Raw genomic sequence first — 26,625 nt, forward strand, 5'->3', positions numbered from 1 at the left:
CTGATAGCCCACTCTTGTTTCCAACTCCACAAGGTTAACTTTCTCGCTCCTCATTGCACCTGCTCTGCAAAGGTCATTGTATTCACTCTCATGGATTTATTTTCACCCTATGATGAGGATTTCTGTTTCTAAATATCTAGCCCATTCCTCTCCCCAGAGTTTAAAGTTTATTCAACTGCCTGCTTCACTTCTTGTATATCCCATTGGTTCTTCAAACTTAACATGCTAAGATGGATCTCATCGTCTCGCCTTTCTTTCCAAGCTGGATCTTCCAACTGTGTTTACTGATTTAGTTAGTGGAATCATCAACCACTCAGTCCAAGAAAGCTGGAAACTTGAAGTCATCCTTGACTCTACTCTTCCTTCTTCTTCTGTCAGTAACATAAACAATATCTGACTTAACCTTTTCACTAATAATTAAAATTTTCTCCATTTTTCCATCCCCACTTCTATCATCCTATTGTCTTACCTGGACTTGTGCAACAATCTCCTAAATAACTTTGCCCATAAACCAATAAGCTATAACTCCTTCCTCTATACAACTTCTGGATTTATCAATGAAAGACATATTGTTTCAATCTAATGCTTCAAATCTTTTAATACTGTAAGGATGGATACGCTAACCTACATATGTGATAAAAAATTATATAGAAATCACTCACACATAGACACACACATAGTAAAGTACAGTAAACCTGGGAATTTCTGAAAAATATCAGTAGGTTATATCAATGTTAATATTCTGGTTCTGATATTATATGATAGTTTTGCAAGATGTTACTTCCAATTGGGGAAAACTGAATAACTGGGGCATGGATAATCTCTACATTTTTTATTACAACTGCATGTGAAGCTACAATTATTTCAAAATAGAAAGTTCGTTTAAAATATCTTACAAAAAATTCTTCAATACTCACTAGGAGTATTGAAATATTTAAGCTTTTTCAAAAACATATCACATAAGTTTCTACTTCCCTCTCCAGCTTTATCTCCTGGCATTCTCTGCCCCAAATTTTTACACTGTGCTAACAATGCCATAGACTGCTCACTCTGCACCATTAGTCCTTATCTGGCCTGACTGATTTCTTCTCATTATTTAGGGCTCTTTCCTTGATCCATCAGATGAGATGATATATTTCATCATTGTGCTTTTATAATATTATGCACACTTTTAATACATTTATTAGAGATTTGTTTTCCTGCTTTACCTTCTCCACCAGGACCTTCTAGAGGGTGACATAGTCTAATTCACTTTTTATCTCCAGTGCCCATTATCTTCCTGGCAAATAATAGATGTTCTCTATACATCTGACTTTAGTAAATGAATGTGCATCTCCATATAGCTTGAAAATCATCAACAATACATCCAATGCTATTATCTTCTATTATGTAACTAGACCAGATCATTCATTTGCAAATTTAAGGTGATTGACTATCCTAGTACACTATTTATTTAACTCTTTATAATACTAGCAGTAACGATTAAAAGCTTAGCTAATTTCATCCTGGAGTAAAATTAGTCTACTGATAATCACAATGAATCACATACTAAGATGAGATATGCAGATAAAATGCAGATTTGGAGAAGACATCACCTGAGAAAGCTGATGTTTTCCTTCACATGTATAGGGAGCAAGGTTAATTTTTTATTTTAAATAAAGGCAAACTTGAGGACCCTACAAAAAAATGAAACAAACAGAAATACCTTTCATTTGCAATCTATTCAGATGTTCGCTTATCCCTTGGTCTGACATGGAATTCTATACTCCGGTTAAAAACCACTCCCACACACATTAAGATGTGTAACAGGTGATTTAAAAAAAAAATCTGGATCTAGAGGTTTGAGTTTATTGTCCCTGGGCCTGATGCTAAGATGGTAGTCATGAAGGGGGTGATTATGCTGAGGGTGAAATTTTTTTTATCTTGTTTTTTTGTTATTATTCACACTTTAACATTAATATTGTTAATAGTGATAACAACACCATTATCTACACAACCCTTTTACAGTTTACAAACTAAGTTTATATACATTATATCTCTTCTGTATCTGAGGGTGAAATTTAAATTTTCTGAACTCATTTTCATTTTCTGATTTTACTTTTTACCTGCTGGAGGCTGAATGGGCAGATAATCAGTTGAGACATTTATGAAATGGATTTAATAATAGGTCAGACTCGCTGTCAGACTTAATGAGGGAATGTTTATTTTCTTTTTGAAATCGGCAGAAAGTAGAGGTGCAGAGTGTAACAACATTATTATTTAAGAATGAAGAGCTTTGATAGAAGACTTGATTGCCTGATTTTATGGCAAAATGGGATCCTTGCCACTGCCTAAAGAAACACCAGTTGAGTAACTTGTAAAATTTGCTGTGTATCCCTGCATGATTTTGAAGATTCACTTGATTTTTTTGATTGACTATGCTTTAATTTTAATATCCAGTATCATAAGTACAGAAACTATAATCCTAGTTTCATTTTTGTCCTTTTAAGGTTCGTAGAAACCCCAGCCCATTTCTCTTGGAAAGAAAGTTATTACCGATCCACTATGTCCCAGAGCACACAGACAAGCGAATTCCTCAGTCCAGAGGTTTTCCAGCACATCTGGGATTTTCTGGAACAGTAAGTATCAGATAAGCAAAAAACTGTTGAACTATTATAAACAGGTAATTGTGGATGGTCAAAGTATTGCTTACTAGGGCATGTTTCTAGAATCAATAAAAACCAGTTAATGTTGTTGGGAAAAAAATTATTCTCTGCAATAGTATCTCTGTGTTCAAAATTCAGTGGAGATTTATTCAATTTCCAGCACCAAAAGATCATTATTGTTCTAAGGTGGTATAATTTTGGAGGATCAGAAGCCTCTCCTACCTAACCCAAAATAACTTCCCCAATGACTCTCTGATACTCAAATTTGTTCCTTTGGTTTAAAGACTCATTTACCGTTACGTTGCAAATACCCTCTGAGAAAGTAAAACACTAAATTTTGTTGGTCTGTATGCCTTGCTAGGAAAAGATCTCCTTCTTAAGATCAGGTTTGGATATGTGAGTAAATTAAGGGAAAGATGAAACAATATCAGAGCATTGGGGACCCAGAAGTTTAGGGTATATCCCTGATACTTTCCTTCTATTCTGTGTTCCACCTAGCAGTTCTTTGATGAGGGCAAGGATCATGACTCCCATTTTACAAATAGGGCTTAGATTTGGAATGCCAGAGATTTCACATCTGGTAATTTGTTGAGCCAGGATTCAATCCTAGGCTTTTTGACTCCAATCAACAAGCCTTGCCAACTTTAAAGCAAATAGAGCTCATTGTTACCGACTGAATGAGTGTGTTTTAGTCCCTTTCCACACTTAACACACTTTTGTTTTCCTTTATGGTAGGCCCATCTGTTCAGTTCAGCCCATTGACTTGAACTTTGTGGATGAACCATCAGAAAATGGTGCAACAAACAAGATCGAGATTAGCATGGACTGTATTCGCATGCAAGACTCAGACCTCAGTGACCCCATGTGGGTGAGTGGCATGGGCTTCCCCTTTAAATCTGTGGGCCATGCTATCCACATCTCTGTTATACCCGTCTCTTTCATGGCACATGAAAAGGCAGGTGGCTGTGAATGGGCAAGGCCATTGGAAAGCTAGTCAATGTGGTGAGCAGAAAAATAATTAGGATCTGTGGGATCTGGGTCTGCCTCAACTTTTCATGATGCATACGTTTCCACTGGTATGGGGAAGGGGGTTGGAGATAATTCCTTGCATTCTTTATCTAAATTGCTCCTCATGTCTATCCCAACTTAGAGCAGATGGTGCCAGCCCAATGTTTTACAGCTGGTGGAGACAGTCAGAACCAAAGCCAAGATCTGAATTGTGTACAAAGTACTTTCCACTATGGCAAACTGCCCCTCTCATAGAATTATCCTTCTTTAATGACGGAGGATGAGGTAAACTCTACACAAACACACAGATTCAAGTAATGGAGTAAGAGGAAAGAAGCAAACTAATATATAAAATAGGCTCTTTTTTTGGCTTTACCACTGAGTCCCTCATGACCTTAGACCTCAGTTTTTCCCCTATAAAGTGGCAAAATCTTACATGCACACACCTCCCAGGCAGCTAAGGAGTGTACGTGTTAAGGATAGTAAAACATTTTTCTGAGGCGTTTAGATGAAATTTCTTGTATTTGTGCAGTCCATCATGCTAACTGGTGGGTTTTCTTTTCTTTTTTTTAATCATTCATGCACCACACAAGCCCTATTGCGTTTTCTATAAAAAACAAATAAAAATTTGTAGAAAAATGGAAACGAAAGGAGCTAGAAAAAGGGTGGGGTGTCATAGAGTGTCTGCTGATGTGATTAAAGAGAGCACTTTATAAAGTGCCATGACTTTCTTTTTTGGGGGGAGGGGGTGGTTACCAAATTACTTTATTTGAAAGATGGTACAGATGAAAGATGTTTTGGTATGCCTTGCCTCTCTGGTCTGATGTAAGATTTTCCTGGAATTCTCACTATATACCCTTTAATATAGTTTGTACTTTTTAATACTGGGAGAAGGGGAAGTGGGGGAAGAGGACAGGAAACAACCAAAAATAGAAAATTGTAACTTTTCAAATACACTGATATTTTGTCACCAAATTGATAAGTGAAAATACATTTCTTCATTGGCCCCTTCCATCTTAATATGGATACTAGTCTCAATTATCCTTGAGCTAGTAGAAGGAAACTGACAGATAAATCCAAGGGACAGGTAATTCAAGGCCTTGGAATGTGTGATAATTAAATATAAATATTTATAAATATATAAATTCTGATTTGACAGTGACTTAGAAATTAGGATGTCCCCAATTCATTTAATACTATCACCTCTTAAGCTAACAGGTTTGCCTAGGCTGCTGCTACCTATCTTTTTATAGTCTCTCCAGGCAGGGATTTTCTGTTTCTCATAAAAGCAAACCAAGTTATTTAGTTTAAAATGCAGAATCAAGCCTTTTTATTTACAGTTCCTATTATTATTATCTTTTCACATACTGAAACATGTGGTTTCTTAATGTTCCATGTTGTTTCTTCTTTGTTTTATTAGACATTTTCTCCTTGAGAACATCCCTTTTTTTTTTCTCCTGTCTAGCCAATCCCTATCCATCCCTCAACACCATGCTTGCCTTACCTTCTCTAGAAAAAGATTCCATATCATTGTTCTCTACCAGTCTAAATTAGAGACTATTCCTCTGAAGAAACCTAGGTATATTTTTAATCATATTACTTATGACACAATATTATAGTTGTTTCTTTCTCTATCTCTAAAGGGGACAGGAACCATATTTTGTCATGCCCAGTATTTGTTACCATGTTTGGCCCATAGTAGGACCTCAGGAATTTTTTTAAATTAATTAATTTATTTTGGCTGCACTGGGTCTTCATTGCAGCTTGCGGGCTCTTCGTTGTGGCTCACAGGCTTTTCTAGTTGTGGCGCACAGGCTCTAGAACACGCGGGCTCAGTAGTTGTGGCATGCAGGCTTAGTTGTGGTATGCGGGATCTTAGCTCCCTGACCAGGGATTGAACCCGGACCCCCTGTATTGGGAGCGCAGAGTCTTAACCACTGCACCACCAGGGAAGTCCAGGAATTTGAAGTCATAAGAAATGAGACTTGGGAGTTATCTAAAAAGTCAAAATGTTCTCTTTAAAACAGTCCTATTCAAAAGAATTTTTTTTTCAACAGTGGAAATGTCCTATATTCCTACATTCAACACATTAGCCACTAGCCACATGGCTCCATTGGACATCTGAAATGTGGCTAGTGCAAATGAGGGACTTAACTGTAACTTTAGTTTATTTAAATTTAAATTGTTTCATGCAGCTAGTTGGTAGTGTATTGGGTAGCACAGCTCTAGAATATTACCAATCAGGGGACCATCCTCTGCTTCAACATTCACAGCAGCAAAACTTCCTGTCTTGTCCTCCTCGTGTATTCCTTCCCTTTTGATTATAGTGGGTCAGTATAAAAAGTGTTATGCTTTTTCTTTACCTCCATTGTTTCCCCAGTTCTGCTTGAAAGTACCCTGATTTGCCATTTGAGTTCTAAAACTTCAGTCATTTAAAGTTCATTTTGGTGCTTTTACAAAATAGCTAAAGGAATCTTTGGAGAAAACCTAGTGGAGTATCTGAGAAAGTGTCAGCTAAGTTAAACAGTGATCTTAGAAGAGGGTAAGAATGAAGGAGAGAAAGCCAAGAAAGTTCACAGATATAATTGCTCTTGTGATAAGTATCTTGTTTAGCTAAGAATGCACTGCCTTTTGTTTTTTTAGGTTATTATTTAAGAAATATTTAAGATGATTATTCATAGGTGTTCAAAATTTTTTCCTGAGCATCAGCTATGAATATATACACTTGATGTTGATTCTTTTGGAATTGATTTTTACTTATGCTCATAAGAGCAGTGGCCTGATTGAAACTGAGAGTATTCAATTTGAAATTGATCTAAATTTTCCTCTTGGATGTCTGAATTACAAATTTTCGAAGCTACGGCTTTCTTAGGCTTCAATATCGGATGATGATTAACACATCTGATATTTTATTTAATCTTTACTGGAACTTTGTGAGGTAACAATTATTATCCTTGTTTTATAAATTAATAAATAAAAAAAGGGCGTTAAAAAACTTTTCTAGGCTGACATATGTAGTCAGCAGCAGTGTCAGTATTTTGCCCACCTTACTGGGCACAATCTTTTCTCTTCTCAATCTTTCTCTAAGGTATTGTATTTGAGAGGAACTTGACCTCTATTTCTTCTTGAGTGCCTCTTTTTCTATGAAATTGAGGTTCATCTGTGTGGGTAAACCTCCACTTCTCCATCATGAGATAGTCATACCTTAGAGAGTCACCACACCTTTCCCTCCTCTGGAGAGGCACAGGACACCACTGCTAACTAGGAATGATGGAACAGAGTTCTACCATCTCTTACTAGCAACTTAGAACTTGAAATTGTATGTCAGATTGAGGGTAACAAGAAATCAGGAAATAAGAGCAGGATAGAAATGTTTGCAAGGAGCAAGGGATTGAAGTGATTCAGGAAAAGCTGGAAAACAAAATGAAATGGGGTTTTGCCAGTAGGGGAAACAAAATACGTCACTTGGGAATAACTGCATTGAAAGGAGTGTACAAGTGGAGCGAGACTGAACTTAAAAAATAAACTTGCCTGTCTGTGGCTGGTCTGGAGTTTCATCTCCATAGAACTGAGACATTGCTGTTAAAGTATAATTCTATATGAATCCTGGGTTTTCCCTTGTCTTAGGACCATTCCAACATCCTCATAGATGTCCATGTGAGGAGGCCACATGGGTGAGACTAGATAACAATGATAGTCCTCAGCAACAGGAATGGCAAAATAGTGGTCTAGCTCAGGGTGTAATAAGTGGTGTTCTGGTTTGGAAAATAAGAACTAGGAACCTCTGAGATTCCTAGTCCTTCTAAACTGAGATCTGCTGCAACTGGTATGAGGTTCTTTTCTTCCATTACTTGGTAGCATATTTTCACTTTTCTGTGTATAGGTTAATAGCTAAATAGTTCCAAATCTCTGCCCATAAATTACCTTCCTCTTGCATATAATAAAAAAAATTTGGGATCCCTGCCAAGCATTCTTTCACTATGCAAGAAATATGAATCTGTGGACATGAAATGACTTGTCAGATTACTAAGGACAAAAATCTTAAAATTGAGAATGTCATCCCATTTTTATTGATTTTTGAAACAACTTTCACCTTAAGAACTAGTCATGAAGTGAAGTCCTAATGTTTTGCTCTGATTATGAACAAAGGGAATGTGAATTGCAAAGAATGTGTGTGCCTCCATCATTAGGATGATTTTAGTGTCACTGAAGAATAAACTACAGTGGATTAGCAAATGAAGGTGAACAAGATTTCTCAAAAAATGTTATAATTTAGGCTATGTTTCCAAGATCCTTACTGTTTCTTGATCCTGTTGTCTAATGTATTACTTTATATCTCAGCTTTGCCTTATTTATAAGCTGTCTAAGCATGCCTGTCATGTCCTTAAGAGGTGGATGATGGTATTAACACTTAAATGTTTTCCTGGAATGATGGATGGAAACTATATAACACTTACTTTTGTATTTCTTTATTCTTTGTACTTTGAAGGAAGCCCTATTTAGTTGAATTGGGTTTTTCCCTAGGGATTTTCGTGGTAATTATCTAAAACCATCCATTTTTGTAAATTATTATTGTAGCATCCAGTTATAAATGAAGGGTCTTCAGCTGTACATACCAAAAAACAGTGTTTTTGTATTTGGAAAGACTTAGGTCACAGCATCTAGCATGATACCCTGTATCTTCTATGACCCAAGATTATATAAGATTTCAAGTAGACTGTATAGACGAGATCTAGCCACAGGCATTTCTTTAGAATTTACTTTCCTGTATGCTATGTTCTTTGTGATACAGATGAACAAATCATGGTCTCTAGCCTTGAGAAGACCATAATATAGCAGAAAGTCAAGTGTGTATAATATTACTTTTGAAAAGTACTCAAATGTATGCATTTTTTTTAAGACACATAAAAAAGAAATGGTCTATTGTGCCTGAGTAAAACTGGCAATATGTTACAGAGAAGGTGCTTTTCATTTAGGCTTTGAAATATGAGTCAAATTGATCAAAAAGAGGAAAGCAAAGAGTAGTTTAAGTTTAGGTAACCATTATGAAAGTAATTTATTTAAAAAACTATAATGTGAAGCTCACAAGTTTTAAAAGATAAGACTGAAAATTTTGGGTAAGGGGAAATTTATATAGAAAAGGAAGACAGAATATAAATTTAAAAAATTATAACACATGACAAAGGTTTAATTGCCCAAATAAACTAAGCACTTAAAAACTGGGAATTCCCTGGCAATCCAGTGGTTAGGACTCCATGTTTCCACTGCAGGGGGCGTGGTTTCAATCCCTTGTCAGGGAACTAAGATCCTGCAAGCTGCTCAGCCCAGCCAAAAAAAATAAAATAAAATAATAAGAGAAAGATGAATCTCCCCCTTTGGCAAAGAGTATAAGTAATTCACAGATGTTTAACATATATAAAATGTTCAACTTCTCTAATAATAAAAAATTGTGAATTGAAACAATAAAATTATTTATCATCTATTTGATCAGCAAAGATTTAAATTATTGATAATACCCAGTACTGGTCAGAGTGTTGGGAAACAGTCAATCTTTTTACTTCTGCAGGAGTATAAATTGGTATATGTGGTGGGCAGTTTGCCCATTCTCATTTATTTAATGTTAAATGTACTTACCCTTTGGTTTATAAGTGCCCTTCTTAGAAATTTTGTCCACAAAACAAAAATATATAAATAAGTATACATACAAACACACACACACAAACATATACGGAAATGAAGCCTTCATTGCAGCATTGTTTATAATATCCATATATATTATAACATATAATATTTTTATAATATCCATATATATATAATTATCCATATATAATATAATATAATATAATATAATATATATATTATCCATATATATTATATTATATTTTATATTATATTATAATATCATATATATATGACATTATATCTGTCATATCAATGACCAGATAGACTTCTATAGACTTTAAAGTTTTTGGGGACTTCTCTGGTGGTCCAATGGTTAAGACTCCGCACTCCCACTGCTGGGGTCTTGGGTTTGATCCCTGGTCAGAGAACTAATATCCCACATGCTGTGCAGCATGGCCAAAAAAAAAGTTTCTGGACTGTGATAGAGAGGAAACTACAGTTTAAAGCAAGTGAAGGTTAAGCCCACCATTGAGAGATGGTATTAGTAATTATGATGTGTGGTCTTTTTCATCTTGGCAATCCTATTGTTCATGAACCGCAGTGTGATTTCTGTATTTGTGCTTTATGTGAGACATCCTTTATATTCTGATAAAGATTATGTAGAATTGATCTTATTTCTTGTTAAATGTTTGGTAGACTTGGCTAGTGAAACCATCTGGGCCTGAATATTTCTTTCTGGGGAGTTCTTTAATTATAAATTTAGTGTCTTTAATAGTTACAGGACTATTGAGATGATCTATTCAATCTTGGGTAAGTTTATATAAATTGTGGGTTTTGGGGAACTGGTTAAATTTATCAAAGTTTTTGAATTTATGTATGTCGAATTGTTTGGTGTAGTCCCTTATTACCCTTTTAATGTCTGTGGGATCTGTAATATCCTCTTGTTTCATTTCTAATATTGGTAACTTGTGTCCTCTCTTTCTCTGTCGGTCTTGCTAGAGATTTATCAGTTGCATCAATCTTTCAAAGAACCAGTTCAGCTTTTGAATTTTACAGTTATTTTGTATTGTCTTTCTGTTTTTATCTTCATTATTTCTGGTCTTACTTTATTTCCTTTCTTCTGCTTCTTTGGGTTTATTTTGCTCTTCTTTTTTAAGTTGTTTCAATTGAGTGTTTATATTACTGAGTTGAGATCTTTCTTCTCTTCTAATGTTAGTATTTACATTTATAAAATTTCCATTAAACACTGCTTTAGCTGCATCCCATAAATTTTGATATGTTGCATTTTCACTTTTGTTCACTTTAAAATATTTTCTAATTTCCCTTAAGATTTTTTCTTTAACCTATGTGTATTTACAAGCATGTTGCTTAGTATCCAAATGCTTAGATATTTTGTTATCTCTCCATTACTGACTTCTACTTTAATTTCATTATGATTAGAAAACATAATTTCAATTTTTTTCAATTTGTTATGCTTTGTTTCATGAGTCAAAATATCGTTTATTTTGGTGAATGTTCCATGGGCACTTGAGAAGACTGTGTATTCTGTTTTCGCTGGGTGCAATGTTCTATAAATGTCGATTATATTCAGTTGGTTTATGATATTATGCAGTTCTTCTATATTCTTGCTTATTTTCTGTCCACTAATTCTATTGATTACTAGCACTCAATTACTTCTATTGAGAGAAGAGTGTTGAAGTCTTCAACTCTACTTATGGATTTGTCTCTCCTTTCAGATCTGTCAGTTATTGCTTCATGTTTCTGAAAGTTTTGTTTTTAGGTGCATCATATTTAAGTTTGTTACATCTTCTTTCTATCATTGTATAATATTTGTCTTTATTCTCAGTAGTGTGCTCTGCTCTGAAGTCTACTTTGTATTTATTTATATTAATATAGCCATTTTAACTTTCTTTTGATTAATGTTTGCATGGTAAATTTTCTTCTCTATCCTTTTACTTTTAACCTGTATTTATCATTATATTTGAACTGAGTTTCTTCTAAACAGTAAATAGTTGTATCATTTTTTATCCATTCTGACAATCTCTTTCAATTGGTTTATTTACATCATTTACATTTAATGTAATTATTGATATGGATTTTTTTGACCTAACACTTACTTTTTAACTTATTTTGTCCTTTGTTCTTCTGTTTCCCTTTTTTTGCTGCCATTTAGATTATTTGACCTATTTTTAGTATTTGATTTTAATTGTTCTATTTTGGTTCTGGCTGTATGTCTTTGAATAGTTTTTAGTGATTGCTCTAGAGACTGAAATATTCATAATTTTTCACAGTCTATTGAGAATTAATATTTTACCACTTCAAACGGAATGCAGAAAACTTACCACAATATTGATATTATAACCCTTCCCATGATGTTGTAGTTGTCATATGTATTACATCTATGTACATTGAATGTTACCTCAGACAGTGGTAAAATTTTTACTTTCAACTGTCAAAAGCATTTTAAAGAACTTACGAGAATAGTCTGTTTTATTGAACATGATATTTATCATTGATATTGTTCTTCCTTTGTAACAAAGTTACAGTTCTGACTGGATATTATCAGAAAAAAGTAGGGAATTCCACGTACCCTTTTGTTCATCAGAATGAATTTTTTTCAAAGAAAAAGAGATGCTTTTATTTTCTAAGCAGGATCATAAACCACGTCAAAGCTTTAATTTGCTGAATTTTTATTGATCTAAAGGTTATAAACATTCCCTCCATGCCTCCCTCATTGTTTCCTCTCTCCTTGTCTCTACACACACACACACATGCACACACACACACGTGCATGCACACACACACGTACACACACACGCACATACACGCACACACATGCACATACACGTGCACACGCACACACATTGACTCACATATAACTCAATTTGAACATCTATAGATATTTTCTAACATTATAGAATTATGTATATATATGTATATATATGGCACATACTCTGTGAAAAAAGTGTGTTTAAGTAAGTCACTCCAGTCAAGTTGCAAGGGACTGGGTAAGAGCATTGCTACCTGAGTCACACAAACATTCTAAATCTTCCTTCCTGCATGTCTTCCCTTGGCTCAAAAAGTGGAAAGGCTATGTCATACAAGTAGCAATAATTTTCTAAGTGTCTTGGTCTCTTAGGCACCAGCAATGCACGATGTTACCCAACTCTAAGTCTGACACTAATTTCAACAACTCACATCAAGCTCTCCATTTTCCTTCTATTCACTTCCTACTTTGATCTCCTTTAGGCTTCCAGAGCCATCCTCACCACCACTACTGTCCTCCTTTTGTTACTTCTATACATTCTCTTGCTCCTTTCCATGTTTCTTGCTTCTTCCCATCTCCACCTCCCCCTTTTTTGGTCTTCCAGAAAACCACTAGAGTTTAATGCAGGCAGATTTGATCAACAACTTTTTTTTTTTCACTTTGATGACTGACTACCTGCTATTTAATATAGGGCTTTACAATTTATTACTTACTTTAGAATTACAGCATGAGATTTATAGTCAGACATACTAGAGTTGGAATTCTGTCTTTACCAATTTTAGCTGTGTGAACTTGATAATCTCTATGAGTCTCTCCTTCCTCTTTTGTATGGATGGACATAATATCTATCATCAACCTCGAGGACTGTGATTTTTTTTTTCATTACCTGATTTGTTTTCATTCAAAGTTCCTGGCGTATAAATATACAGTCAATTAAAAATTATTATCTTTGTTATTACTTGTCTATGCTGATTTTCATAACAACTCTTGTGAAATAGGTGAATACACATTACATTTTATAATAAAATACAAATTGCTCTGATTATTAAAGCAATGCACACTCATTAAAAAGAATTTTAGATGTAAGTATCAAAAGTATATAGAATTCCTACCTAATGATAATAATTATGAAAATTTTAGGTTTTTTCCAGTTGTTTTCTTAGAAGAAATAGATTTTATAAGACATATTTGGATCATGTCATATATAAATTATGTAACCTGCTTCTTTTTCTTTGCATTCTATGGTGAACATTTTTCTCTTATTCACTAATCTTCAAAACAACATTAATCACTGTATTATATATCACTACATAGGTATGTAATGATTTATTTATCTGTTTTTCTACTCATAGATTTTTTTTTTTTTTTTTTTTTGGTGTATAATTGCTCTACAGTGTTGTGTTAGCCTCCACTGCACAACAAAGGGAACCAGCCACATACATTCCCTGCCTCTTGGACACCCCGCCCAATCCCACCCATCTAGGTCATCACAGAGTACTGAGCTGAGCTCCCTGTGCTGTACAGCAGGTTCCCACTAGCTATATATTTTATACATAATAGTGTATATATGTCAAACCTAAAGAAGAATATGTACATACAAAACCCTTATTGTGCTAGCTGCTTAGAAGTATAATTATTAAGTAAAATGTATGAACACCAGTGTTATGGATACATATTATCAAATTTCTTTTCATGAGTTTTAATTTTTTTCCAATTTACACTCACACGAACTGTGCAAAAGTGTCTATAAAGTGGAAATCAATTTTGGTTATACAATCTCTTCTCTAAATAATGTAAATATGTCTAAGTGACTAAAGGAGTTTCCAGTCATTTGCAAATGAAGATGAAATAATCCCTCTGGATACATTTTTAAGTGCAAAAGGGATAGTAGTTTTTGCCTGGAGATGAGTAAGACATCTTAGAGAATAGAGCGTCTATGAGTAGGGTGTGTAGACCTAATTAGGATACAAAACATGTGAGGAAAGAGATGGTAAAAGAGGGATATACAAAGTATATTTCCAAGCTTTACCTTAGGATTAGCGCAGAACACGGGACTGGGCGTATTTTCTCCTTTGCCATCCAACACTTCTTAACCCTTGCTTTTAGTATCCCTAGCATTCTTACCCCTTGGCTAGTACCATTAAAACAATCATCAACCATAATTTGTGCCATATAAGCTTTTATGTATTAGTTCTATGGACACAAATGAAACAAACAAGAACATATATTCCGTATAGCAAAAGCACTCTAATTTTTGGAAGATGGGTTTGCAGTTACTTATGTTGCTTATGAGGTGGCTCAAAATCCACTCCATTTAGATTAAGTTCAGGTGTCCCCAGAAGAGACTGTTTTTCTGTTCTCTTCTTTGTACAGTGTAACCAATCGGAAGGCACCACTTTGTTCAAGAGTGCCAAGCCAGGGACTTTACCTTAAACCCAAGTATGCATTTCAAACCTTGAACAAACAGTCTGCTTAATAAAATAAGGGAAAGGGTTTTCTTTTTCTCTCTTCTCTAGAAATTCACAAACATCACTTGACAGGTGACAACTCCTCCCTTACAAAAGGGGCTGTTTGCTTTTTGCTTTGGTGTTTGGGTAAACTGCAGCACGCACTGGCAGAGAATTTATTGCCTAGGGGAAGGTGTTTGCAGTCGCTGTGTTTAATCTGAAAAGAAACCCTTTTCCTGCTATCCCCTCCCTTGGTTTTGGAGGAGGGAGAGTTGGAAATGATAGCCAGGGGGGAAATAGTTCCCCTAACACCTGTCTTTGGTGTAACCTCAGCAATGTTACTTAAGACACTGTGTTCAGTGTGTATGCATTCAGAATGACAAAGTTGAAGAGGGCAGATAAACAAAAAGGGATTTCAGCAGAAACACTGGAGCTGATTCTGACCTTGCATCCTCTTAAAAACCAATCAGGTTGAAATCCTAGCATGCTGGCTTAAAGAGAATCTGATTTGTTTGAAATAATACTCATACTATTAGTCACCTGTCCTTCCTTTGGTCACCAGTTTATTTAATATAGTTTTAATCTATAAAGCCTGAAACAATCTAGAATATTAGACTTAGAAACTATAGACATGATCTACTCTTAGTCCAGCCTTCCTTTAATAGATGGGAAAACTAAGATCCAAGTTGATTACTGCTGGCTCCTCCAACATTTCCAGTAAAGTTTGTGGGAGAGAGTCAGGGCTGACTCAGTTTTCTGGTTTTTCTAAACCTGCCTCTACATCTACTATTAGAGATACGTGAAGAGCTCAAACTCTGGAGGTAGATGGCTGCCTGCATTTGAATCCAGTTCTGTCATTCACTATTTGGATGATCTTGGTATGTTTCTGATTCTGGTATGTTTCTGAGCCTCGATTTCCCCACCTGCAAAATGAAGATGATGCTGTTGGTGACAGACCATAGAAAAGCTGTTTAGAGAATTGAGAGAAGACATGTACAGCAGTCAGCACAATACATTGCATGTGGTCAGTTTTCAGTGGTGATGGTTGTTGCTGTTACTGTTTAGAACGTGATAATCTGGAAACCAGAAATTATTCATCTTAAGTAGAGCAATTCCTGATGCAGGAAAAAAATGAAATTTGCTTAGATTTGTATTTTTGTATTTCCATAAAAAGAAAGTAATATTTGAAGATATGCTAGCATGCTGTAAGAATCTGTCTAGCCCATCCTTTCCCATTTGAAGCTAGATAGAGTTGAGTTTTCTTCCAAGTTAGAGTAAAATTTTGAAGCATATTTCTTTTAAAAGCTGCAGGTCTCATAGAATTCAAAGAAAACATTTTCACTTTAATTATTAAATATTATTATTTTTTCAGTTATTTGGCTGTCATTCAGTAATCTTAAAATAGTAAAATATTACCTTTTCCCATCTACTAGTTAAGAGCACACACTTTGGGTATACCTGGGTTTAAATCTTAGTGGGATAATGAAGTCGGAGCTGGAGGGATTCCTAGACATGTTAATTCAGTGGTTCTCAGCGTGGTCTCAGGCCAGCAGCATCAACATTACTTAAGAACTTGTTAAGAAATGCAAATTCTTGGGTTCCACTCCAGATGTGCTAAAGCAGAAACTAGGAGAGAGTGGGCAACAATCTTTCAATAAGCCCTCCAGTTGATTGTGCTATTTGAGAAACACTGGTGCAATCCATTGTTTTAACATACGTATTTTAATAGGTGGGGAAACTTAGGCTCTGAGTGGAGAGTGACTTGCCCAAGGGGACACAGCCATAATGACAGAGAAAAAACTTCTAGGTCAGTCTTTACTTTAAAATAGATATTTCTAGCTGTGATTCATCTTAAAACATGTAGAAAGCTCTGCTGGGTTACGTCATTTCAAAAATAAAAAGGCAGACTGTAACACTTTAGAAGAAGTAATTAAACATATTTATTAACTGGTTGGCTACATGTCTTTATCAGTAAGATGTTGTTAAACAAGATCGCACACCTAGTCTGTTTTCTAATTGTGAAGATCCTTCATAAGAATATTTTCCCTGGCAAAATGACAAAAATTTCAAGTTTGTATTCTTGTCAATTCAACAAGAAATTACTGATTATTTACTAAGTTCAGGATATTCTGCTATGGGTACAAGTTTAATAAAAGAGCTGAAAAAAAAAAAAGAGCTGAGTATACCACTACCTATAATATAGAGTTGGTGGGGGAGACAGATATGAAATTAATGAACTAGATTATAAATGATCTAAATGATCATACCTACTGAGGGATAAATAGAAAAGACATTGAACACCAGACCAGAGTTTAGTCATCAGCAATGATTGCTGCACTGTATAAGTTCAGTGGCAATATTCACATCACGCTCTTTATGAAGGGTAGCTCTCAGGCATTAAGCAGCTCAGTGGTTCTGCCATCTAGTTAACATTTGATGCTTGCTATACTTGAGAAAATCTGGGGAATTAACAAATAAACAAAGAGCACATTCTTATCCCCCAAACTTCCCAGTTTATTATGGGACAGGAGACACATACAAACAAATCTTATCAAGATAGAAAATAAGTACCAGAGGAGAGTATAGATAAACTTCAGCAGGAATTCTGATGATCATTTCTATTTGAAAGCTCAGGAAATATATTGGCCATGTGAAAAAGCAGGGAAAGAAATTATTCTAGGCAAAGAGAACCATTCAAGTTAGTTAGGTTAAAGGCTTAAGCGTGTGAAACATTCAATGGAAGAAAATAGGAAATTGTGATGCTTAGAATACTTGTCTCATTTGGAGTAATGCAAATTATTATTTTCTAAAATTTCCTGGACCCACAGAACATATATATCCACTCTCAGTTTGAGACCCCTTGACTTAAGTGTAGACATGAATTTGGTAAATTGTAGCATGGGAGGAGGGTCAGTTTGGTTTGGCTAAAACCCAACAAGTAAGAGGAGTATGGGAATAGACAAAGAGTTGAGTTGGGTTCACTTCAAGGAAAACAGTAGTACATTCTAACCTGGTGACCTTGCTGAGCTGATTATAAGGTACAGAATGTGGGTGACGAGAGGATGGGTGGTTGGAGGCGTCGAGGCGCCCGCGCGCTCATGTGACGTCAGACTCTGCCATGCCGTGTGCTGATTGTCAAGAGAAGTGAGTGTGTTGGGACTATGATTAAGTCTCTCTGGATGACTGTTCTTTTCACATAAGGACTTGTTCACTGTCTAGTTTTTCCTCCCCAACATTTACTCAGAATATATCAAGGGCCAGTTCTTGGAGTAGGAATAGTGAGTCCCTTCACTTTACAGCCTAATGAGAGATAAAGGTGCATATCCCACTAATTAGAAAACAAGAACCATGTTGACAAAATGTTGGACTAGGGATATAAAGCAAGGCTGATAAAACCTTACCTGAATTAATTATTTCTAATTAGAAAGATTATCGGACTCTTCCTCTGGTAAAAGGTAAAATGTAAAAAGTGTGTGTGTGTGTGTGTGTGTATGTGTGTGTGTGTGTGAGAGAGAGAGAGACAGAGAGAGACAGAGAGACTCTTATTTTGTGCAGTATGACCCTCTCACTTCCTTTGTGCATATAGGTTAGCTGAGTTGGGTGCCTATCAGAAGTGTATTGTCTGCAGTGATATGAGCTTACTTTTGGTCCCTTTTGTCTATCCAAGTTATCCTTTGTGTTTAGGAAAGACATATAATTCACCTATAGATTAAAAAAACAGTTACTTCATTGTGTTTACTTATCCTCCCAAGAAGCTGAGAGCTCTTATGGATATTAATTCAAGCCATTTCCCACCACACCCTCTTAAAGAGGTAGAAAAAGAGCAAGTATTTTTACCATCTCAATTTTGTACCTCCATAGCACAGGGTGTGAATCAGAAACTAATTTAGGAATAAAACCCATATGATTTGTCTTGGAATTGGGTATGGTTTGTTCTGATGGATATTACTACCTGCTTTCTTTCAAATGAGAGCTAGATGGTTCTATAAAATATGGCTGTTAAAAATAGCCCTCTCTTCAGTGGTTAGGTAGAGTATCAAGATGATTTTTCTATAACCTCAACTTTAGTGGAGGCTTACGGATTTAGTGATGTCAGCTTCTCTAGATGAAGGGAATCAGCACAAACCATCTCTACTATTGAATTAAATAGATGTGGCCCAGAGATATTTTATTTGACTTTCAGTAAGGGTCTGTTAGAAAAAGAGACAACTCAGCTGCAGGAAATTGATCAGATAGAAGGAAAACTAAGGAGGATGTAGAAGAAGAAAAACAAAATCTATTTTGTGAATAACTGATACTGGGAAACAAATGTATTCCAAAATGTTGTCTCTTTTTCTTGAGGTTTAAGAATTAACACATCACATGTAAAATTAAGCTCTCTGGAGGACCTTTGGCATAGGAAAGAAATTTAGGGTTTTAAATATGGGGCTTTAAAAATTTACTCTTCTTTGTATGTTGAAAGGCACTCAGACGTATAGCAGTCATGAGTTTTAGTGACAAAACACTGGCCTGAGAGTCGAGAGCCTTGGCTGCTGCCTGGCACTGCCGTCCCTAACTGGCTTTCTGTTGATGGACAAATAACTTCCCCTTCTTGGGTCTTAGTTTTCTTATGCGTAAAAATCTGGAACCAGACTAGCTGCTTACTCAACCCTTTCATCCTCTGTAATAGATAAATCACCAATCCCTTGCTTCTGAATTCGGCTTTGCTAGGACTCCTCTTGTGTCTTAATGTGGGTACATAGCACAGGCAAGCACATTTTCCAGAACCACTCCTGAAAGGACCTGTAAACCAGTGTGTTCTGTCTGAAATGTGGAACAAAACCTGTTCTACACAGTAGCTCTGCGGCATGGAATCTAAAGACTTTGTTACGATCTTTCTTTTTTTGGTTCTCTAAGGGCAAGGAGGTTGGGGGGATTTGGTAGAAAACAGAACACAAAAGCAACACTTTTATATCTGAGAAAATGAATACTTCCTAGTCATTGTTTTTTGTGGAGGCGAGGTGGGCAGTGAGGGATTGCACTCATAAGATTAGTCATAAATGTGAATACTGTCTGGAGCTGGTGAAAGGAGAAGTAACTCACTTCTTCTGTTATTCTCTCACTCCCTCTAATGTGCTACCTCTATCTTCCTCACAAGTCCCAGAGGCAGTGTTCCTTCCAAACAACTACCTGCCTAACCAGTTCATTGGAATGTCTTTCTGCAGACTGTCTGCTCATTCAGATTTCTTCTGAAAATGAACCTCTCTAAAAGCATAAATCACATTAAAAAAAAAAAAGAAGTGGTAAATGTTGCACACAAAATCTCTCCTTTGGTTTTAAAAAATGCACAAATCCACCTACCTACCCCTCCTTGAAATAGCAAAAGCAAAAGCATTTAGGACGATAGTCACCTTACTCTTTTTAAAGAGAAGACTTTTTTCTTGGTTGCATTTGTTCTTTGGGGTGACAGGAATTAAGCTCTTTTGATGCAGTCTTTCCTCTTTATCACATGCACGCCTCGTGATCCCTCATCCTGCAGCCTAGGGGTGATTTTATGAAAATATTAACTCATGTTATCTTTGCTGGCATTTTTAAATTAACAAACACTAAAATTTGAAGCAAAAATTATAAACTACAGATGAACACAAATCTTGCCTTATAACAAGTTTTGCCTTTATATGCATATAAAAAGGTCTTAATCTATGAGAGAAATTTAATAATTACTGAGTACGTACTGCAAAACTTTTCTTCTTTGTATAATAGCATCTTAGGCAATAACCAAGGTGTCAGTGAATTTCTTTTTCCTTTTTCTTTTTTTTTTTTTTTTTTTTCCTGATCCAACTGCCTATCTAGTTCTACCAAAAAACCCTGAGTGGGAAGGAGTCACATAACATTTTCTTATTCTGATTGTGTACAGTTCCTAACTAAATAGGGATAGTTTGTAACTTAAATTCATGAAAAAAAAAAGAGTAAAAGTGTGCCAATCTCTCAATTTGTGTAGTGAAAATAGGATGCTATTCATAGTGTCCTAGAAGTTGAATTTCTTGCTGTATCTGATGAAAGTATGAAGGGTGAAGGATAAAATAGGCGTTTTCTTTGCTGCTTTTGTTTTTGAAGGAATTCTCAGAATCATTTGAGGTTTGGCAAATTTGAAGTGTAGTTTTGATTTCTAGTTCCACTCCTGTAACAAAGTAATGAAACTATCCTATTCATCTATCAAGAAGTTCATCTAAAGAGTAGCTCGTGGTTGGAAAAACCACAAGTCTCAGTTTTTACCATGAAGAGTGTAGGGTGCTAAATTATCTGATAGGCAACAGAAACAAGCCACTATCTTATGACTGAATTATAAGAAGAAAGAGACTCTTGGTTCAAATATCCCTGTAGACTGTGCAGTCTATACAAAAAAAGACTATTGTACAGAGAAGAGGTTGCTACCTTAGAAGTTTGGAAACCTAAATTCTGGTCATGAATTCTATACTATTTAGCTGAGTGATCTGACACATGTCACTAACCCTCTCTAGTTTCAGTTTCTTCATGTATAAATAATCTAGATAACTGATATTCAAATCTAGATAAGTTGATATCTAGATTTAGATATCAAGGGTTTCTCAGAATAACCCATAAAACTGAACTCTCATGCTAGCACATACAACAAATCAAATAATATTTTATTATTAGAGATTTATTTCAAGGGCTAAATACTTTGGGCTCTGGGTTCAAATATCCTGGGCATATGAATAACTAACCTCTCTAAGCTTTAGGGTTTTTGCTGTTGTTATTTTTTGTTTTCTTTTGTAATATGGGATTAATATGACTACTGTGAAAACAATGAGATAGTAAATATAAAGAGATCATCACAACAGCATTGCTCAATAAATGTTGGCTTTTTTTAATATTTACTTTTTATTGGGTCAGTCATGGAACACAAAGGATTGTTTTAAATAAGCACAATTTAAGGGATAGTTTTGTATAGAAATTATAGTGCTTTACCAGCCTCAAGATCCATTTTTTTATTTTGGTATAGGTGTTATTATTGTGTAATTCTTTTTTAAAAAAAATATTGAATCTCAAAGATAATAAGTAGTTGCAAATTATTATTTTAAACTCTCTTTACAATTTCTGGATAATTGTTCATCAAATTGCTCCAAAATCCTGAAAGATCTATATATGTATGAATGTATGTATGTAGGTATGTATCTATCTGTCCATATCATTCTCTAAAATTTTGATTCTATGTAATGATCAAGTTAAATAGCAGAATAGAAATTTATTCTGGGTGAAAAGAAAAGTAAAATTTTATTTCATTAAATGTTATCTATAGTCAGTCCCTTTGAGAATATTGGGCATAAAAAAAATTATGGATGTTGTTACATATGTGTGTATTTTTGTTGCAATTCATGTCTGAGAAACCAGCTCTTCTATCTATTTGGATTAGAGATTGTGTGCCCAGTGGATGCAAGAGCTATGTTTGATCTTTCCTTGGTATTCTCCCACTTAGTTGGTATTCATTTGAAGCATAATCATTTGTTTAGTTTTAATCCAATAGATAGAATAATATGGTCTCTGAGTAAAAATGTGATTATAATAAATATATACTATAGATAGTTGATGTACTCTCTCTGAGATGCATCAAAAGAGAAATAAAACTTTTTTAAAAAGACTGCACCCATTTAGACCTTCAAACATGCTCCACTTCAAAGTGGCCACCTTGGGCAATTCTGTTCCTGGACCTTCTCCTTTGTTACTCATCTTCAATGAAAGCTTAGCAGGAGCATAAGAAAATGTGTCCTTATCTAATGCTAACTTTTTTCTGAATTAGAATCATCTTATCCAATTTGATCACTCATTTTATACACTAAATTTGGCAGTGCTGAATACATTTTTGGTTCATTTTTTTAAAGGCTGGAAATTTGTCACCACTGATTACATTCCAATAATGAGTCACAAACTGATTCATAAATGACAACAGATTGTTCACCAGGCTCAAAGTTCCATAAAAGCAGGAACCATTACTTTCTTTTCTTTAAAAAACATTACAAAGCCTGGCACCATTTAGTTTTTGGCCAATTCTTTTTGAATGGTTTGGAGATACAGTGGGCTCACCTCTTTAAATTGTGAGCGCCTTAAGGAAGTTATATGACCTGAGTCTTCTGTATGCCACATAGAACCTGATGAAGACGCTATACTAAGTAGCCCTTAATCTGTTAATTTAAAATCAGGTCAGTCCTACTTTCTCATTGTCTTGATGTAGCTTTTGAAAACCAGATACAATCCCTCTAACAATTTCTTGTCTATCCTTTTTGGAAGTTTGCCAACCCCCTATGTTTTCTATGGCTTTTTTTTGTTCATCTGGAACGTGTACATATTAATTTAAAATGCTTCTTTGACATCTATTAAACGGCTTGCAATAGATTTAAGCAACAGAAGTTTGGGCATTTGGGCAATTGTCAAAAAGTTTTGTGCCTAGAAGGCTGTTCTTTTTTTCTTTGAACAACATTTTTCGCTGACTTTATGCAAATTTGAAGAGGCTAATCCAAGTCATCATTAAAGATTATTAGGCAGGACAAAACATTTAATGTTGCAAGTTTTCTCTTGAAATTAATCAGTCACTTCCACTGTATAAATTTTGTTCTATGCCAGAGGTTTTAGTTTGAATGAATCAAAACTAATTGCAGCAAGGATTTAGAAAATGATACATATTCATCAAAAACAAACAAATAAATAAAATATCTTATGTTTGAATAACCTTCTGCAATTTAAAAAAGTTATTTCACGTCCATTATCACTCTTGATCTTTACAACTACATGAAATGTGTATCTCGTGCCATTCTAAGTACATTAACTCTTCGGATTTGGGTGTAATTAAGTGTTATTAAAAGCCATTTAACTTCATTAATGTACAGGTTAGTATGTATGACTAAATAAAAGGCATCCATAATATTTTATACTGTTAAACAAGTGAAACTATGGCTCTTGTTCTGGAGCTCCAAGTTAAAAGGAATAGGATCTCAAAGACACATTTTCTTTAACATTGTTTCATAGTCTACCTGCAGGTGACATTTATAATATTATATGTTATAATATATATAATATAACCATGAAAGATATTTTCAGCACTGACCACCTAATTGGTCCTGAAGAAACCATCACTTTATTACTCATGATTGCCTTCTTTTCGATAATATTACAAACTCTTTCTTAGACCTCCTGAGTTAAATATTTGGGCATACTCAATTGTATCAGTACTACTTAAGAATGAATAAGGGTTTGCTTGGTTGATTGCTGGTTATCAGAGAGTGAGATCTTGGCTGTCATTCAACTAAATCAGAAAACGTCTGGGCAACATCTGTTAATGTCGATCAATAGGTCAGTTCTCATCAACGTTCAGCAAATTCATTGATTCACTTAAAATATGTTGAAAATTTTCTCTGTACAAGACCCAATTTAGTATTTGTATGCCCAACCTAATGGTTTTAGTCGGGATATTTTCCTCAGTAGGATTTGATAGTGTATTGAAAACCTTGTTTGTAGAGCATAGTGAAGTGATAAATTGTGCTTTTGTTTACATGGCTAATTGTAAGGGTTTGGAAACACTCGTTTGATGTACTAAGAGCAGTTAATGAAGACAGTTAAATAAACAATCCTTTCTAATGAATCTAGGAGTTCATAGAGACACACACTCTGCTAATTTCTTCTTGTACCTGGCCCAGACTTTTATGTATCTCTTCCCAGGAGGAACACCTATTTTGAATTTAATGGAAAACCAGATTGTTTAACATCATAACCTAACACTGTACTCACTTACTTAGAATGTCAATGCTAGAACTGGCTTTTGAGATCATCTATTAGTTAATGCTTTTTTTTTTTTTTTATGAATAAGAAAACCGAAGCTCAGAAAAGTGAAGTGACAAGCCCTAGATTACACAGCCAGTTGGTGAAGGAGCCAGCCTAGAATCCAGGTTTTCTGATTGTTCCCACCACACTATGGTGCTTGCCTTTAATTTTTTAATTATATATAATATATCTTGAACCTAACTCTGTATTTCACCAATTAATATGTACCAACTTGAGACTATCAAACTTTTTTTGGATACTGTTAAACAGTTGCTCTCACATTGTCAATTTTGCCTAACTGCAACTCATATTTACTTGGAGAAAGTATTGAGACTTTTCCTCTAATGTGTTTGGTGTTCACTCAGTGTCAAGTTTAGTGCCTAGACCGTCATGTTTGATGGAAAGGTAGATTGAATTTCTGCCACATTGTCAGGAACTGTGCTCTAAGAGCATGCCACCCCCAGTCCCCAGATAATCCCATCCTGCAGCCTTGGTGGTGTAATGAATTCGTCTTGCACGAGTCTGCTGCTTCTGGAGGGCTAAGCAGGGGATCAAATCCTCCCTTTGTAGTGAGACAAGCTGCCGGAGAAGTGATTGATATTGCAGACAGAAGTAGGACTTAAAGGAAGGAATAAGCAGATAAGTGGGGGTAATAAGTAGATAATACTACTACTTTGCACTTAGTGTCTTTTATCTGAGCATCTGAAGGCAGCTGTATCTTCAAACATCAAGGCCCCTCAGTGCAAAGAGAGAGTAGGGTCTCTCCATTTACTCAGCAGGCGCCTCCACGATCAATAAATCAGTGAAAAGATTTCCAAGGGAAGACCAGTGGTAATTTTTTTTTTTTTCTTTCTCTGGGAAGCTAAGTCACCAGGATATGAAGCAATCGCTCTAAATGTTATCTTGATCTTGGTGCAGTGTTCTGTATGCACTTTCCCCTACAATGTTTGTATCTGAAAAAAGAAACTTCTACTGTATCAACTAAGACATTTACTGTATTTTTTAATCCCTTCTGATCATGTCAGACTATACTCCCTTTGAGTCTCATTCTTGCATTTATTTTACTCCTGAAAAATTTCCCTTGTGAATCTTATTTTAGGTCTAAGTCCTTATATCGTAAATCTTTCAGACAGCTTCAAGCCATTATGTCTCCAAGAAACCATTGTGAAGTGAAGCTGTGTTTAATAAGGTGGATGGACTCAGATCTCTTGGAGTATGCCTTCATTAATTTTGTACACATCTTGTTAATTCAGACAAAGAGGGTGAGCTGTCAACCAAAATTGTTTCCTTTTAGCAGACCATAACTCAAAATTCAGAAGCCAGTCCTTAGGAGAGCTGAAGAACAATACTGGCTGCCACATGTTTTTTGTAAGTTAGGTAACTTCGTTCCTTATTAAGTAGAGACTAGAATAATTTTCAAGATGTTAAACCACCATGCATATATACTAAGGGACATTGAAAATACTGTTGAATCATCTTCTCCATCTTATTTTTTTTTTTGTTCTTTTTTTCTCTGTTTTGTTTGCTAGTTGACTGTGTTGTGTGAAAAGGAGATTTTTGTTGTTGTTTTTCTTTAATTATAGAAAACTCAGGGTTAGGGAAGGTCTCAAATGTTATCAGATCTAACCACGAAAGTAGTCTGGCCTTCAGCTCCATAATTACAGTATGAAAGTAACTGGCCTAATTTTAGGTGGAAAGGAGGACACAGATTCATCCAGTCTGTGTCCCCTGAAGATCAGAAAAATATCACTTGATATGGAAAACAAACAAACAAAACAAAAAAACAAACAAAAAAACCCAACCACTTAATTCATGGCTAGATGTTTCATGTTTTGTCTAAAGACAAATTTGTTTTCTTTTAGCAAACAACATTTCCTTTAAAATAAATTTCATACTTGGCAGAAGATAAAAAAGAACTATATATTTTCAGCAGTGCCTCTGCAGACATCTTTCATTGTGGCCAAATTCTTCTGTGAGCTCATGGGTTGAGACAATGAAAGATAAAATGTGAAAGCAGTTGTATTCATCTGTGTGCTTGGGGGAAAGAGTGTGATGAGGAGAACCCACAGATGATCGTATGTATCACTTATTTCGCAATCTCAATCTACTGTTGGTTATTCTCATCTCTTTTCTTTTTCCCTTCCACTTTAAAGTTTATAAAACACATTGTCTCATTTGACAATTCTCACTGTTACCTTGTAACTGAGGTGATGTAAGTGGTGGTATCCCCATTAATAAATGTGAAAATGGGGTTTCAGGTCTCTGCCAAGCCCACAGACTTAGCAAGTATCAGGACCAGGACTTTAAGGCAGGCCTTTTGACT

At 35.2% G+C, this 26,625-nt stretch overlaps 1 protein-coding gene across 4 annotated transcripts in view; it reads left to right on the forward strand.

Moving 5' to 3' along the window:
- The window catches only part of TP63 (tumor protein p63), a 220,281-nt gene that overhangs the window by 83,018 nt on the left and 110,638 nt on the right, over positions 1 to 26,625 (forward strand). For all 4 annotated transcript variants that reach the window (XM_068545458.1, XM_068545459.1, XM_068545460.1 and 1 more), the window contains exons 2-3: positions 2,490 to 2,618; positions 3,381 to 3,513. In XM_068545458.1, the coding sequence (XP_068401559.1) occupies positions 2,490 to 2,618; positions 3,381 to 3,513 (262 nt within the window). The remainder of the gene's footprint in view (positions 1 to 2,489; positions 2,619 to 3,380; positions 3,514 to 26,625) is intronic.

This window comes from Eschrichtius robustus, chromosome 6 (assembly GCF_028021215.1).
Source record: "Eschrichtius robustus isolate mEscRob2 chromosome 6, mEscRob2.pri, whole genome shotgun sequence".
In the NCBI taxonomy this organism is placed as follows: domain Eukaryota; kingdom Metazoa; phylum Chordata; class Mammalia; order Artiodactyla; family Eschrichtiidae; genus Eschrichtius; species Eschrichtius robustus.